This window comes from Saccopteryx bilineata, chromosome 1, assembly GCF_036850765.1.
Source record: "Saccopteryx bilineata isolate mSacBil1 chromosome 1, mSacBil1_pri_phased_curated, whole genome shotgun sequence".
In the NCBI taxonomy this organism is placed as follows: Eukaryota; Metazoa; Chordata; class Mammalia; order Chiroptera; family Emballonuridae; genus Saccopteryx; species Saccopteryx bilineata.
Genome location: NC_089490.1, coordinates 258,014,650 through 258,031,454, shown reverse-complemented (window position 1 = coordinate 258,031,454; position 16,805 = coordinate 258,014,650). Strand labels below are relative to the sequence as shown.

Here is a 16,805-nt window from a genome sequence, read left to right as displayed (position 1 = left end):
GGAAAGAATTTTTAAAATCAAGTTCTGCAAATTAAAGGCAAAACTCGGCGTCTCGCAAATTGTGGGTTGATTGCAATGCATTTTAAATATTTTAGACTAAATATTAGTATTTAGTATTTCATATCAAATTGAAATGTAAAAATTTTTATTTCTTATTAAGTATTGTTGCTGACAGGAGAATTATCAACTTTTTTCCCTATTTCAACCATCCTTCATTTTCCACCATATAGACAGGCGTTTTTTCTTTTCCTATTTCAATCCTTTTTTACCGTGTTAACTTAAAATGGCTAATAACCAAAATTAGATCTTTTCAGGTGTTTTTCAGGGTTTTTTGATAACTATTTGACTTTTAATTAGCCCTTAAATCAGTAATAATCTGAACGGAACTCGAGTTGGATTGGATTGGAAAAAACTGCGTGGCATTAGGACCCAGGGGGCTCCCGTGAGCGGATCTAGGGGCCAGATTGCAAATTCGCGGTGACTCAGTCTGGTCGGCTCCTTGCGCTCGGCGGCCGCGGCGGCAAGAGCAGCAGACATTGGCGGCCGACCCACCAGGATCAGTTCCCCAGGGTTTCGTGGTCCGAGACTTCCTTCGGGGCGCCCAGATAGGTTCCGAGGTGTCTAAGGAGCGCAGGGGTTGTGCGGGCGGGGAAAAAGGGGTTGCTCGGCGCGGGAAGCCCTCGGGCCTGTGCATGGGGAGTAACATTTGCTCCGTCTCTTCCTGTGTCTGGCTTTATTTGCAGCAAACCAAAATGGAGTATGAGTGGAAACCTGACGAGCAAGGGCTTCAGCAAATCCTGCAGCTGCTGAAGGAATCCCAGTCCCCAGACACCACCATCCAGAGAACCGTGCAACAAGTATCCTTTCCGAGGCCTCGCCGCCGCCGCCCCGCGCAGGCCCGCTCCCGGCGGCGGGGTGGCTTCTGCCGCCCCTCCCCCTCCGCCACTCTCCGGATCCCTCCGCCCTCCGTCCGCCTGCGGATAGAGGCCCGTCCGCCACCGCCGCTGCTCTTGCCGAGCCTCGCGCACGCGGCCCTTGTGGTCGGGTCTTGGCGCCGCCGCGGCCGCCGGCTTGCGCCCCGCGCGAAGCAGGGGTTCCGTGCCGCCGCCCGCGGTCGCGACTTGTGCGCGGGGTGGGCCGCCACGTCCCTGCCCGCCCACTGCTGACCTACCGAGTGGGTGGGGAGTGGCGCGGGAGGGATGGCCCGTTTGCCGATGCGTACCCCTGGTGCCCCGGCCCACACAATGCGCTGGGTGCGGTGGGGCCTGCGAGATGAGCGATAGGCCAGGTGGAGAGCGCTATGTGAGCGGCGGGATTTGAACTGCCGCGGGATTGGGCCTGGGGTTACTTCCAGGTCCTTGACCAAAACGGGCTGGAGACCTAGAAGGGGGGGCTTCAGACCTACCCTTGGGCTGTTCATGCTAACACCTGTTGCAGGCCCCTTGGCTCCTAAAGAAATTGTCTTTTTAAATCGTTGCCTCAAGGCTGTCTGTTCAATTATCCACGTTTTTACGGAGTTTTGCTGGTGTAGCGGTCCTGTTGCTGCAGTTTTAGAGACAAAGGTTAAGAGAAGCAAAGCCTGCTAATTGTGCTTTCTGTAGTACCCTAAACTGTGGATAACGGGAGAGTTCTTATTTGGAGCCAATAAAGGAAACATTCACTCACCTGATCATAAGTAACCTTTTTATCCCTGTTATTTTAAAACCAAACAAGTTCATTCTCAAAAAAAAAAAAAGTCTGCTATTTTTGCAGAAAAAGGCTCTCGATTTTTATGGTTAATCAGCATAATTACTTAATACGGAATTTGGTGAGTAAGCTCGCAGTGTAGTTTGGGCTTATTTAAATTTAAAACACTGTAAAAGTGAAGTCATATAAATGTATGTACACACATATATTCATGCATATGTACACACAATTGTATGAAAGGAAAGGACCGGTAAGTAAGTTTGGAAGAAGTACTGCATTGCTGTAACTTAAAATTTTCAGTAGATGAGTAAGTACTTACCTAGTCTTGGTCAATATGCTGCTTGTTTGGAAATGGAGGTCTGCTTAAATTCTTTTTTTTAGATCAGGTCGTTTGAATACTGTTAATGCCAACGGAAGAATAGTAGTTTTAGGGTATATTGGGGCTTGTATCCTAAACCTTATTATCTCTGTCTTAATTTGTGTTTTCATAGCTTTGGAAATGATAGAAGTTGATATTTAATGAATTGAATGGATTGTATGACAATTATTTTCTTAAGTTAGCCAAGCCCAAAATCACATTGGAATTTCTGATAATAGTGCTGAATATCATAATTTCTTGTTTTAGTTCATATTTATTAACTACCTTAGGTATACCTGGTACTGTGCTTGGGCTAACATCGGATTTAAAGTTTATTCTATGCTTCTGGATCATTGCATGCCCTCTACGAGGAACAAGTTAAATTTCAGTATATAGAGGCGGTTGGTTTTTTAAATCCACACTACTTTATATCTTCAAAGTACCTAATGATGACCTTGTTCTTTTGTGTCTCTTTAGGAAAGAATGTACTCTAATGTTTTTGTATAGGCTTAAGCACTTTTTGAAAAGTCATTATAGGCCCTGGCCGGTTGGCTCAGTGGTAGAGCGTCGGCCTGGCATGCCCAAGTCCCGGGTTGATTCCCCGCCAGGGCACACAGGAAAAGCGCCCGTCTGCTTCTCCACTCCTTCCCCTCTCCTTCCTCTCTGTCTCTCTCTTCCCCTCCCGCAGCCGAGGCTCCATTGGAGCAAAGATGGCCCGGGCGCTGGGGATGGCTCCTCGGCCTCTGCCCCAGGCGCTAGAGTGGCACTGGTCTGGGCAGAGCGACACCCCCTTGTGGGCGTGCCGGGTGGATCCCAGTCTGTCGCATGCGGGAGTCTGTCTGACTGTCTCTTCCCATTTCCAGCTTCAGGGAAAAAAAAAGAAAAAAAATTTTTACATTCTCACCACTGAATATTGAGGGTATTCTAATATGTAGTAAATAGAAATACAGTTTACCTTGAGTTTGTGTCATGGATTTAATTTTTTAAAAAGTTAGGTCTATTGAGTAAAAACATTTGAGTATTTGTCTATTAAAACACAATTAGTGGTGTTATTACGAAGGTTAAGAAGGTGTGAAGAAAGGTAAATCAGTATTATGTCACTGTTGCGTGCCAGTGGAATAAAATACCTGCAAATTTGTGACACTAGAAATGGAAGATTGGGGGGGGTGTAAAGAATTGTAAAACTATTGCAGTGTAGTAATACATAATCCCGACTTTATTTTATGTAATAAAATTGGATATGTAGACTTGTGCATAAATGACTTTTTTTTTTTTTTTCATTTTTCTGAAGCTGGAAACGGGGAGAGACAGTCAGACAGACTCCCGCATGCGCCCGACCGGGATCCACCCGGCACGCCCACCAGGGGCGACGCTCTGCCCACCAGGGGGCGATGCTCTGCCCATCCTGGGAGTCGCCATGTTGCGACCAGAGCCACTCTAGCGCCTGAGGCAGAGGCCACAGAGCCATCCCCAGCGCCCGGGCCATCTTTGCTCCAATGGAGCCTTGGCTGCGGGAGGGGAAGAGAGAGACAGAGAGGAAAGCGCGGCGGAGGGGTGGAGAAGCAAATGGGCGCTTCTCCCGTGTGCCCTGGCCGGGAATCGAACCCGGGTCCTCCGCACGCTAGGCCGATGCTCTACCGCTGAGCCAACCGGCCAGGGCCTCATAAATGACATTTTATCTTAATAATGTTTGAACCTTAAAGAACAAATGAGTAATAAAAGCATTTTTAAGGTAAAAATCTTTCTAGTTAGGGTTTTTAAAGTTCAAATCAAAGAACAACTGTTTTAAAAAATATTTTTGCTATTTTGAGAATGCTGAAGTTGGAACTTGGCTTACTTGTGTTGTATTGAGTATAATTGATATAAAATATTAAGTGTACTATTTCAGCCAAAAAGTACCTAAGAGATTTACCACAACCACTAGTGTGTTCTTGGAATAGCATATTGGTGGTTTTAATAAAATAACTTGACAAAAAAAAAAATATAAGGTACTACAAAAAAGAATTCTTGGTTTTACATTTAAAATGCTTAAATTTTTTCCTTAGATTACACTGAGACATTTCCTTAACTACTGTTTGTTCTAGAAACTGGAACAACTCAATCAATATCCAGATTTTAACAACTACCTGATTTTTGTTCTGACAAAATTAAAATCTGAAGGTAAGCTGGGTCTATGTTAATAACACTAAATGTGTCTTTAAGGTCTGTTAAATTATACTGGGGATTATTCATTACAGAGGATTTTATTTTGTAGTAACCACTTATTTTACAGGTGTAGAATGAGCAGAGAGACATGAGTTACTACCACTCTAAGCATTTAGATGCTTACTATTAAGCATGCAGTTGTTAATCGAGTGTTTTTATAGTAAATTCCCTTATTCTTTGCAAATGAAAAGTATTGCAAAGTCTACTTGGGGGTTTTGCTTCAGTCTTTGTACAAGAATGTCAAAGATTTATTCCTTTCTATACACAAATTGAATACAGGATTTACTAATTAACTGAAGTACTGTTCGTAGACAATTGAGAAAGTTCATGTAATCAAAAAACCGAAAATCACTTAGAATCCCATCACCAGGAGATGGTAATTGTTGATTTCTTGATTAAATGATTCTACCTTCTTATGGCTATTCACTTTAACTGTTCTACAAGTTTTAAATTTAAATTATGTACTTTGACAATTTAAAGCCTGAAAACTTGTATGATTTTTAAATGACAGTCATTTGGCTTCTTTCTGATTTTAATACACTTCCTTCTCAGGCAGTTTATAGGCTCAGGGGCAATAATAGAGTGAACAAAATAAGAATATCTGCCCTCATGGAGTTTACATTGTAGTGAGAGGTATTCATAGAGTTCTTTGAGTTTTGAGTATTCCCTTCTTGGAACATTGTCAGACACAGAGGCACTCAGATATTTATTGAGCAATTCACTGGCCTGTAAATGAAAGTACTATAACATCCTAGTCAGTGATTAGTGTTTCACAAGCCATAGTGCGGTTAGTAAAAACATTGCACTTGGAGTTAGGAAGTAAGTCTCAGACTCTGACACTCGTTTCACCTCTCTTTTATCAGCTATAAAATGCTTGTATTAGTCTAGCAGACCATCTGTAAGGTTTGAGCTCCAAGTCCTAGTTGGTGAATGGCCTTAATTTGTAGTAAAATATCACTAATATTGTATTCAGATTTTGATAATCCATACACAGAGTGACTTATTTTGAGTTATTTTCAAATAATTCTCTAGTAAATTGTAGGGGTTTTAATTTTATAATTGAGGGGTGTAATAGAAACTAAAATTTTCTAAATTCTAGGTTTTAAGAAACTAGAAATTCTATCAGCATATCTTTAATTTCAGCAATTAATGTTCTTAGTTTGACAAGGGTATTTTTATGATACATTTGTTTACTATGGAAAGTTTATTTTCCCTACCTACTACAGTAGTTATTTAATAAATTAATTTTTCTAAACTGTAATTAATTTCTTAAAAATTTTAAACTTACATTATCAAGCTGTTTATTCTGTCATGCCTCATCCTAAATTCCAATTACTAAGATGGTTAATATGTTACAATCTTTCTTGGGATGTAAAGGTACATTTGCAGTATTTGAAAAAGGAGACACAGTTATTCAGATAGCAAGAGAAGGTGGTATAACTGCCTTCAAAAAGACCTATTATGACCTATTATATAGTTACAAAATGACAAAACAGTTGGAAAGGATTTTATTCAGGTTTTCCTGACACAGACTAAAATATATTTCTTCTATTCATTAGTCACCATTCTCAAAGGACATAGTAGGAGCTTTGTGTTTGTATAATACTTGATATTTCTTCTTGTGTTTGCTCATTTATTAGGGTCAAGTTTCTTTTATCTAGTTTTCTATTAGAAAGTTGTGACCATCCATATTAGAGAGGAAACATAAGTAACTTCTTGAAAATGAAAATGCTTATTAAGGAATCTTTTCAGCATTCCTTATGTGTATTTGTTTACACTGACTCATGGAGTAAAATTTTAAATCTGGAGGAGACTTCAGAAATGAGTTTATCTAATTCTCTCACTTTACAGATGAGCAGATTGAGGCCCAGTGAAGTAAAATCTTAATTTTTTAAAAAAGAAAAGGTTAGTTGATGGCTGTGTTAAATGGAGTTAGGACAGAGGATTTTAATTAAAATATATTTTATTTTAAATTATTTCACTTTGTATTGTTATTTATTGAAACTCCTCATCTTGTAATCTTGATTGTAAAAGCAATATGGTATATAGTGTATTTATTGTAAACAAATACACGGCATTTAAAATAAAATTACATGACTGAATTAATTAGCTAACTTAAGACAAAAGAATTATTGTTTGAGCAAGTTAAATATCTGGCTATTTTATGGCAATTTTAAACTTTGAAGAGAAGTTCGAAGTGTTTATGTTTCAATTTAATCTACTCATTGGAATGGGTTGTGATTGAAACTGGAAAGACGTTTTTAAATGGTGATATAAAACCTCTGGCTGTATGCTGTGGTAGTTTAAATGGGGTTTATGTGCAGAGAGAACCTTTGCTGTCTTTTTGGCCCTCTGTGTCTTACCCTTGAAGATTTCAGTGCCAATCAGACTTTAGGAGCATACTACTAATTAGAACAAGCTCGGGTATTTTATTTTTTAATAAAATTTGTGAAATAGTAGTGATGTAATAGCATGTTCTGTTCAGTACACCAGCTCTTTGTGTCTTCTAGCCCTTTGAGGAGGGTGAAACTAGACAGTGCATCAAGTGTGAGCTCTGGAGCCAGACTCCTGAGGTTGATAGGTTTGTTGCTTTTCTCACTTAGTAGCTTTGTGGAATTCTGACAAAGATCTCAATTTCTTCATTTGTGCAGTGGGAATAATTTCTGTCTCTTGAGGTTGTGAGGCTTAAATGTGAACTTCTATACTTGTAAAGCACTCAGCAGTGTTTATTGCCTGATAAACGTTCAGAAGATGTTAACTATTGTTAATACTGTTGATGGTGATGCCAGTTGGTAATGCACCAGTTATATTGTACAGATATTAAATTGCTTCTTGAAAATTTGTTAACACCATCTTTGGATTACATTTTTTAAAAGTAAATTCTGCTTTTAATATATACTTCAGGAATTTTTTTTTTTTTTTTTTTTTTTTTTTTGTATTTTTCTGAAGTTGGAAACGGATGCAGTCAGACAGATTCCCGCATGCGCCCAGCTGGGATCTACTCGGCATGCCCACCAGGAGGCGATGCTCCGCCCATCTGGGGCGCGGCTCTGTTGCCCAGAGCCATTCTAGTGCCTGAGGCAGAGGCCATAGAGCCATCCTCAACGCCCGGGCCAACTTTGCTCCAGTGGAGCCTTGGCTGCAGGAGGGGAAGAGAGAGACAGGGTGGAGAAGCAGATGGGCGCCTCTCCTGTGTGCCCTGACCAGGAATCAAACCCAGGACCCCTGCACGCCAGGCCGATGCTCTACCACTGAGCCAACCAGCCAGGGCCATTTCAAGAAATGTTAAACTTGTTTTACCCTTTTTTTTTTTTAGCTCAGAGGCAAGTGAAAAACATGGTATAAATGAACAGCAATTGTTTGCATGTGAAGGTGATCCCATATTTCTTTGTCCACTTAATTTTTTAATGGGATATTATTAGTGACTAATATTTTCAGATCTGTAATTTGATGTTTATATCAGGTTTCAATAAAGCTTGAGTTCAGTGGCCATATATAAACTAAATTAACTCGTCAGCTAAATCAGTGGTTCTCAACCCAGTGCAATTTCTCCCTCTCCCCCCACTTCTTCCCCCTAGAATTTGACATGATCTGGAAACATTTTTGGTTGTCAGAACTTGGAGAGGTGAAACTGGCATCAATGGCCAGTGGTACTACTAACCATCTTGCAGTGCATAAGACAGCGACCCCACAACAAAGACTTACCTGTCTCAAAATGTCAAGAGTGCCAAGGTTTAGAAACCCTGAACTATAAATCATGGAGCTAATCTTTTGAAATCATTTATAATATTTTTTCCCTTGGTTATAGCAAAATTACTGGAATGTTACAATCAACTTTTGAATATAAGTATTTTTAAAGTTGCTGTTCTTGATATTTTTTAAAATGAAAACTACTTTGAAACTCACTACTATTGTTATTTTACTTCAGATGAACCCACAAGATCATTGAGTGGTCTCATTTTGAAGAATAATGTGAAAGCACATTTTCAGAACTTCCCAAATGGTGTAACAGACTTTATTAAAAGCGAATGTTTAAACAATATTGGTGACGCCTCTCCTCTGATTAGAGCCACTGTAGGTAAGTTATATTGTTAAAATTTTGCTTATCTTTTTTTGAACTGTTGTTTTTTGACAAGACAGATCATTTTCATAGCAATTTTTGTCATCCATTTCTAGCTGAATTGTGATGGGGGAAATTTTTTATTGCCAGTCTTAAATGCTTTTGATAGAATATTTACGATGATAACAACAGCTCTTTTATTCAGTGAGACAAGAGTTCCTGAGATAGTTGCTTAAAGTTGGTTAAAATGGGACACTAGCAAGTGATAATTAATTTAAGACCACTACTTTTTTTTTAGTTTCTTATTATCTATCTTCCTATGGTAATACATGAGTTATATAATTTTCAGTTTCACTTTCTTTTACATGAAAAGAAAAACTGAGTAAAACAACCAAAGTACAGGACCTTAGGATTTTTACTGTTTATCTCGTTTTTAACTTTTGACTTGTCTACATCTAATTAAAGCAGGTCCTCGATAATGTCATTTTGTTCATTGTTGTTTTGTTATAACATTGATGAGATGCCATAGGACTCTTAACTCTTGTTTATAGAATTAGCCGATGGTAAAATTGGGTTTTTTTTTGTTTTTGTTTTTTGTTTTTTTATTCAGTTTTAGAGAGGAGAGAGAGAGAGGGAGAGAGACAGAGAGGGAGAGAGACAGAGAGGAGAGAGAGACAGAGAGAGGAGCAGGAAGCATCAACTCCCATATGTGCCTTGACCAGGCAAGCCCAGGATTTCGAACTGGCGACCTCAGCATTTCCAGGTCGATGCTTTATCCACTGCACCACCACAGGTCAGGCTAAAATTGGTTTTGTTACATCATTTTGCTTGAAGTCATAGAACCTATCAATGATGTCAAGTGAGGACTTACTACTATACAGCAATTTTTGAGCCTTCAGTGTTCAGCTTATTTTCGATGAAAGAATGACTATCATCTTATGTAATATTGAGTTAAAATGCTTGCCTGACCTGTGGTGGTGCAGTGGGTAAAGCATTGACCTGGAATGCTGAGGTTGGCAGTTCAAAACCCTGGGCTTGCCTGGTCAAGGCACATATGGGAGTTGATGTTTCCTGCTGCTCTCTCTCTCTCTTTCTCTTTCTCTCTCTCCCACCTCCGCCTCTCCCCCCATCTGAAATGAATAAATTTTAAAAAATATAAAAAGATAATAATAAAGAAGAATGGTGACATTAAAATGCCTGACCTGTGGTGGCACAGTGGATAAAGCATCAACCTGAAATACTGAGGTTGCTAGTTCAAAACCCTGGGCTTGCCTGGTCAAGTCGCATATGGGAGTTGATGCTTCCTGCTTGTCTCCCTCCTATCTCTCTCTTTCTCTTTCTCTCTCTTTTCTCTCTCCCCTCTCTAAAATGAATAATTTTTTAATGCTTAACTATAATAACTAGTATAAATAGGTTTGAAAGTAAGCACATATTACTGTTGGTAAGCACACGTATCACCTGGCGGAAGCAGAAATGGATCAGTGTACACTAGAGAAGTATACTATAGTTCAGTATGCCCTGGGGCTTAAGCAGCCCAATTTACAAGGATCTGGAAAGTGTTCGTTAATCTGGCAGATTGGCTAAATGGGTGTCAGTTAACCTTCAAAAAGAGTCAATTGTTTTTATTAAAAAATCTTTTTGTAGATTTTGTCTCATGGTGGGTACATCTTTTAAAAAACAGAGGCTCTGTGATGTATTAAACACTGCCATTATTAATACTGATTCTAAGTGGGATGGGTAGAGGACTTTGTAATTTGAGAAAAGGGGCTCCCTAAGTTATTCTGATTGACCATCTCGTACCCTCCTGATTATCTACCAACTCTGGACACTGGTAAAAAGAATGGTAAGATTATGATGGTCTTTTTTAAATGTTTTAACGGAAATCTTGCCAAGATGGAATCAACATTTCAATGACTTTGTGATAACTTATTAGACAAATTAAAATTGTTTCTCCTGTTAAAGAATATATAGTTGGTTTGTAATTATTTCAGTGAACATCCTTTTATGTGTATTTATACACTTGTGGGAAATTTTCCAAAGAATCAAGTCAAAGAAGTGGCATTCCTGGGTCCAAGTGTGTTGTTTAAACACTCAAAATTTTAATAGGTGTTGCCAAACACACCAGTTTTCACTCCTATCATTTTGTATACAGGAAATAACTTTTCACTCTTTGCAACTGTAGTATATAAGGCATTAGAAGACTTTTCAGGACTGGATGTGATTGTATGGAGCCAAATAAATTGGAATTTGTTTGTCAACATTCTTCAATGCTCTCCTAGCAGAAATAACATGTCAGTGGTCTGTTAGTACTAGGGTTATTTTTATTTTTCATTATTGCTTGGTTTTTTTTAGGCAGGTCCAGAGCTTTTTCTTTCTCTCAATTCTTTAATATTTTAACTTTGAGAAAGAAGAACTGGCTAGAAGGAACAGATCTTTTAGTCTTGCTGCTTTTTTAATCTTACTAGAAATCTGTCTCATTGTAAAGGTTAAATCTTTAACCCTTACCATATAATTTAATTTTTTCAGCAAGTTGTAAATACTAACACAACTTTATTCTGCATTTTTTAGCTCTTTACCATTGGGAACAACCTTCTCAGGACTAACTGGAAAAATCAAAGAGAATTTGTACACACAGTGGGATTTGCTGTTTATTAATAATCATTAGGTATTTACTATATGCCAAGCATTTTGTGTGCATATCTCACTAAATTCTCAAAATAACTAAGCACCTTTTTTCTTTTTACAGATTAGTAGTTTGAAACATTATAACTTAGGGTAGATATAATTTGTCTATCAGAGTTTATTCTAAAGGATCTATAATTGCCAATTATATTGCTTTATGTTACTGATGTTTACTAAGGCAAGGAAAAGTATTAACACAAAATTTTCGTGTTATTGCTGCATTTGTATTAACATAAAACTTTGTTACATATTTGTGTAACTATCACGACTAAACTGCATACACACAGTTGGAAGAATCCATCCAGTCAGAGTGGCATAATCAATCAGCATGTGCTACTCAGTCTCCAAGATCACCTTGCCAGTGATTCATCCTGGATCCAGTAAGCCGGAAACTTTGTAGGAGCATGGCCACACTAGAAGGATTGTTACAAACAAGAGTGAGCATGTAGGATCATTCTCCATTGGTGGCTTATCTACTTTCTGTCTCCATATGTTCATAGATCCCTTCATGGCTGTCATCCTAGGTTAAGTCAGGGATCTGGTGTGAGCTCCTTGATGTATTTTTATTTGAACATAACAGGCTCATATTCATCCCCCAGCGATGAATGATATTAACACTGTCGTATATTTTCTTTCTACTCTTTTGTATGTAATTTCTATAAAATTGGAGTGATTTTAATTAGTGAAACTATTGGAGAAGAGCAAGTGGTAGGCATCTTTAAAGATGCTTATTAAAAATAAAGATGGGCCATGGCCAGGTTGCTCAGTGGATAAAGTGTCCTCCCAGGGCACAGGTTCAATCCCCAGTCAGGGCATGTACAAGAAGCAATCAGTAAGTGCACAACTAGAAGGAACAACTAAGTGAAATAATGAGTTAATGCCTCTCCCCTTCCCTGCCTTTCCCTCAAGTCAATGGAAAAAAAAATGTTTTTTATTAATTTAGAAATAAAAAAGAAGGTCAAGTGTTAAACAAGATTAGAGGCCCCACGCCAAGGTTATAAGTTTGATCCCCGTCAGGGCACATGAAAGAAGCAATGAATGAGTACGCAGTTAATTGGACTTACGAAGTAGAATGGCGAGTTAATGATTCTCTCTCCTTCCCTTCCTTCCTCTCATTCCCTCTCTTAAATCAATGGGAAAATTAAAAATAAAAAAAGAAACATTTTTGCTATGGTTTTCCACTGATGTGCTATGGTGATATATGGAGTCCTTGATGAATGTTATTATTTAGGTGATTTGGAAGTCTTAGGCTGGTGTTGCACATGTTGTTCACATGGCAATATCTAACAGATTTCCTAAAGATGTGTGTTTTCTTTCAAGGTATTTTGATTACAACCATAGCCTCCAAGGGAGAATTGCAGAATTGGCCTGACCTCTTACCAAAACTCTGTAGTTTATTGGATTCTGAAGATTACAACACTTGTGAGGTAAAAATATTTGTTCTGTTACATTATTTTTATTGCCATATAAGCTTTGAAATTTTTTCTCTAAAAAAATATCAGAAAAAAATGCAAAGCTTAAAGTTACCTTTTTGTTTTACATTATTGATCATTAGTCTTACTGTTTTCTAAGACTTAAGTTTTAAGACCTCTTTACTATGTTTCCTACAAGAAAATATCTTCTATATATGTATTTGAAAACTTTTCTTCGGAGTATGTATATATGTAATAAACAGAAAGCCTGTTGTCAGTCTTAAACAGTTGATGTGGTATTCTTTGAAGATAGACTTAAAATTGACCAAATTCTCAGACCATAAGTATTTTTTAACTTCTATAAATTGATTTGTGCCTCCTTTTTTTTTTTTTTTTTTTTTTTTTTTTTTTTTTTTTTTTTTTTGATTTGTGCCTCTTATTATATGACATATCTGGTCTGGTTTATTCATGCATTAATTATAATCTCTGATAGTTTCCCAATGATCAAATCAGTAGCAATCTTTCTATTTGGGGAGGTGAGGGACTCTGGATTTCTTCAACAATTTCTCACTGTTAACAGGTTCTTTAAGAATCTCATTATCTGGGCTTCCAGGTTGGATAGAACTCTGTTTTAAATACATAGAAACCATTTTAGGTGTTTTATATAAGGCAATGACTCCTCTTCCTCTCAAAAAAGAGCAAGGCTTGTAGGCAGGGCAGGCACAGGAAAGAAACCAGGTGGTCTTTTGACATGGCAGTTTGTTGTCAGATATGACTTGGGGAAGGGGAGGTTAGGACAGTTTGCAAAGGAATCTGGAAAAGATTCTACGGGGGAAAACAACCTGCATTCTCGTATATAAATATTCCAATAATGCCTTAGAAATACACTGATCCGATTACATAAAAACTAAAAAATATTTAGATAATATTTAGCAATTGGGTAACAGTATATTAAATTTAGGTAGTCCTGCCCTGGCCAGTTGGCTCAGTGGTAGAGCATTGGCCTAGCATGTGGATGTCCTGGGTTCAATTTCTTGTCAGGGCTCACAGGAGAAGCACCCATCTGCTTCTCCACTGCTCCCCCTCTCCCTCCCTCCCTCCTTCCCTCCTTCCCTCTTTATCTCTCTATCTCTCTCTCTCTTTTCCTCCCCTCCTATAGCCATAGCTTAATTAGAGCAACTTGGCCCCTGGCACTGAAGATTGCTCCATGGCCTCTGCCTCAGGTGCTAAAAAATGGCTTCGGTTGCAACAGAGCTAGGGCTCCAGATGGGCTGAGCATCGCCCTCTAGTGGGCTTGCCAGGTGGATCCTGGTTGGAATGCATGCGGGAATCTGTCTCTACCTCAGCCTCCCCTCTCACTAAAAAAAAAATAAATAAATAAAAATGGTAATGCTTTTGTATAATGGTAATAACATAAAAGGAGATCAAAATTTTAAGCACTTTTCAAGAATAAAATTTAAAATGCAGTAGTTGTGAAATTGTAGAGGAGCTAATATATTAGTTATACGTTAAAGAGACCGTATTTATAAATTTACTATGGAAAATAGGTTTCAAGGTGCTGCATACTTTAAAACAGGGGTCCCCAAACTTTTTACACAGGGGGCCAGTTCACTGTCCCTCAGACCCTTGGAGGGCCGGACTATAAAAAAACTATGAACAAATCCCTATGCACGCTGCACATATCTTATTTTAAAGTAAAAAAACAAAATGGGAACAAATAAAATATTTAAAATAAAGAACAAGTAAAATTAAATCAACAAACTGACCAGTATTTCAATGGGAACTATGCTCCTCTCACTGACCACCAATGAAAGAGGTGCCCCTTCCGGAAGTGTGGCGGGGGCCGGATAAATGGCCTCAGGGGTCCACATGCGGCCCATGGCCGTAGTTTTGGGGACCCCTGCTTTAAAAGAAGTAAGGTATGTAAGTGGATGAGCTAACTGATAATATAGTTACATAGTATAGAAGAGTTCTAAGTTAGCCAATTTGGTGTAAAAATGGCTACAAAGAAATAGTTGCCAGTTTGAATTGCCTGCCTGACAGATTTTTGTCACCATTTCCCAATGCATAATTTACGTAAAATAATTTTTTTTTTTTTTTTCTTTTCTGAAGCTGGAAACAGGGAGAGACAGTCAGACATACTCCCGCATGCGCCCGACCGGGATCCACCCGGCACGCCCACCAGGGGGCGACGCTCTGCCCATCCTGGGCGTCGCCATGTTGCGACCAGAGCCACTCTAGCGCCTGAGGCAGAGGCCACAGAGCCATCCCCAGCGCCCGGGCCATCTTTGCTCCAATGGAGCCTTGGCTGCGGGAGGGGAAGAGAGAGACAGAGAGGGAAAGCGTGGCAGAGGGGTGGAGAAGCAAATGGGCGCTTCTCCTGTGTGCCCTGGCCGGGAATCGAACCCGGGTCCTCCGCACGCTAGGCCGACGCTCTACCGCTGAGCCAACCGGCCAGGGCCGTAAAATAATTTTTTAAAGATACTAAGGACCTCTTTTTCTCCTTCAAAAAGAGTACAGTGGTTAAATACATTTATATGTAAGTATAGATAGAATTTTACAAACTGATACTATTTAAAAGAGAAAAATTAATGTTAATCTAAAATTGGCAAGAATATTTTAGAAGTTAGGTTTTTAATTATATATTACAATCTCTGCCAGCCAAAATACCTTCTCGTTCTAAGGTATTTAATGCTAAAATAAAAACATATTATTCTCTTATAAACTGAGATTTTAGATAACTCAATGGTATAATTATATTAAATTTACAAATTTTTGGTGAGAAAGCATTTTATGTGTGCTGAAAACATTAATTCTTACAAATTAGTCAGTATTCCTCAATTTGCTTTTAATTAGTTCTAGTAATTTTAATGTCTTTTACAGGGAGCATTCGGTGCCCTACAGAAGATATGTGAAGATTCTGCTGAGATTTTAGATAGCGATGTTTTAGATCGTCCTCTCAACATCATGATTCCAAAATTTTTACAGTTCTTCAAGCACAGTAGTCCAAAAATAAGGTATCTATATAGCCAATATTAAGTTAATTTATAAACTCTGTTATGAGCCTGACCACTTTTCTTGTTTTTTGTATTATCTAGTATTTTTTTAACTAGCAAAATATGTTACATATTTCAAAAGGTGAATTTTGATAATTAAAATATACTCCTTAAAAAAAAACCTCATGAAGTGTTGACTTTTTTGATGATATTGTCATAGAATATGATAGTTTTTTACCTTCTACATGTAAAATTGCATTTGTAATGGTTTAACAGTCATGCTTTTTAAGTCCTTTGTGAAAGGCTGAAAACTCTGTGGTTGGGTTTTTGGTTTTTGTTTGTTTGTTTTTAATTTATGAATCTTGACAAATACATGTACCTTCATTTGTAGCTGTGTTATAAAAGTTCTTCCAGTATATCTAAATTATTAAGTAATTTAGTTTAAGGGGATTACATTTACTTAGAAGAAACATTTTAATCCTGAAGATGGAAGGACTTTTGAGCGTACTCTGAAACCATATAGTAGACCAGGTTGGCCAGTCCTGAAGGTAACCTGGTCTGTTTTGTTCTTTTTCTCTAGTTCCTTGAACACTGCCTAGCATATAGTTTTTGAAATATTATATTTAAAATATTAAATTAACCTTTGATTAGTTTTGTTATCAGTGGTCCTAGCATGCTGTAATTATTATGATGCCTTTTTCACATTGTTGAAGTATGTAAGACTCTTAACTTCACCAAAAGATCTTTCTCCAGTTACATATTTTCTTTCTAACTTGAATTAGCTTTTTGTTTCTGTGGAACAGTCATTTGATTCTTGTTTTTTTACATTTGTTGGTGCTTCATGCTTTTATATAGAATAATCAAATATATTACTATGTAAAGTAGAAATTACATAGTTCTTAGAGACTTCAGAGATATCCAATAGAATGAATGTTAATGTATAAGCTCTGTTAGTTCAGATGCCTTAAATTTCAAGCTGTATTCCAGAGGGTAAATTGAGAGTCTTTTTTCTTGCTTAAATTTACTATTTAGTTCATACTTTTTTACCTTGATTTAATTTTACTTTTCCTCTTAAGTGGTACCTAATCCAGTGTTAAACTCACAGTGGAAACTTAGTAGATGCTTACTTGTGGTCAGATAAACATTTTCAAAGTAAAATTTTACCGTTCCTGGTATAGGTAACTAGGTAGTGGGGTTCATGTTCCTCTTTTAACATTTCAACTAAGGTGTGAAAGAAAGGGTGGTGATTTGCATACTTCTAAGAAATTTACTTTTTTGTGACCAATTTGTAGCAATTAAAAGAAAAAAACCCTGAAAACATATTACTGGTAATTGGTACACTATTACTGGATATAAAATTTTCTTTTGTGATTTTAATACATGGTTTTAAAACTTAACTAGGTAGA

General features: G+C 37.9%; 1 protein-coding gene across 2 annotated transcripts in view; it reads left to right on the top strand.

The window, feature by feature from the left end:
• TNPO1 (transportin 1) overlaps positions 1-16,805 on the top strand; it is a 102,463-nt gene that overhangs the window by 40,708 nt on the left and 44,950 nt on the right. Inside the window, exons 1-6 of one of the 2 annotated variants that reach the window (XM_066241472.1) lie at positions 497-617; positions 744-857; positions 4,129-4,204; positions 8,178-8,327; positions 12,312-12,418; positions 15,287-15,420. In XM_066241472.1, coding sequence (XP_066097569.1) covers positions 753-857; positions 4,129-4,204; positions 8,178-8,327; positions 12,312-12,418; positions 15,287-15,420 — 572 coding nt within the window. In that variant the 5' untranslated portion in view covers positions 497-617; positions 744-752. Of the gene's footprint in view, positions 1-496; positions 618-743; positions 858-4,128; positions 4,205-8,177; positions 8,328-12,311; positions 12,419-15,286; positions 15,421-16,805 lie in introns of those variants that run through there. The other variant, XM_066241464.1, reaches the window with a different exon arrangement.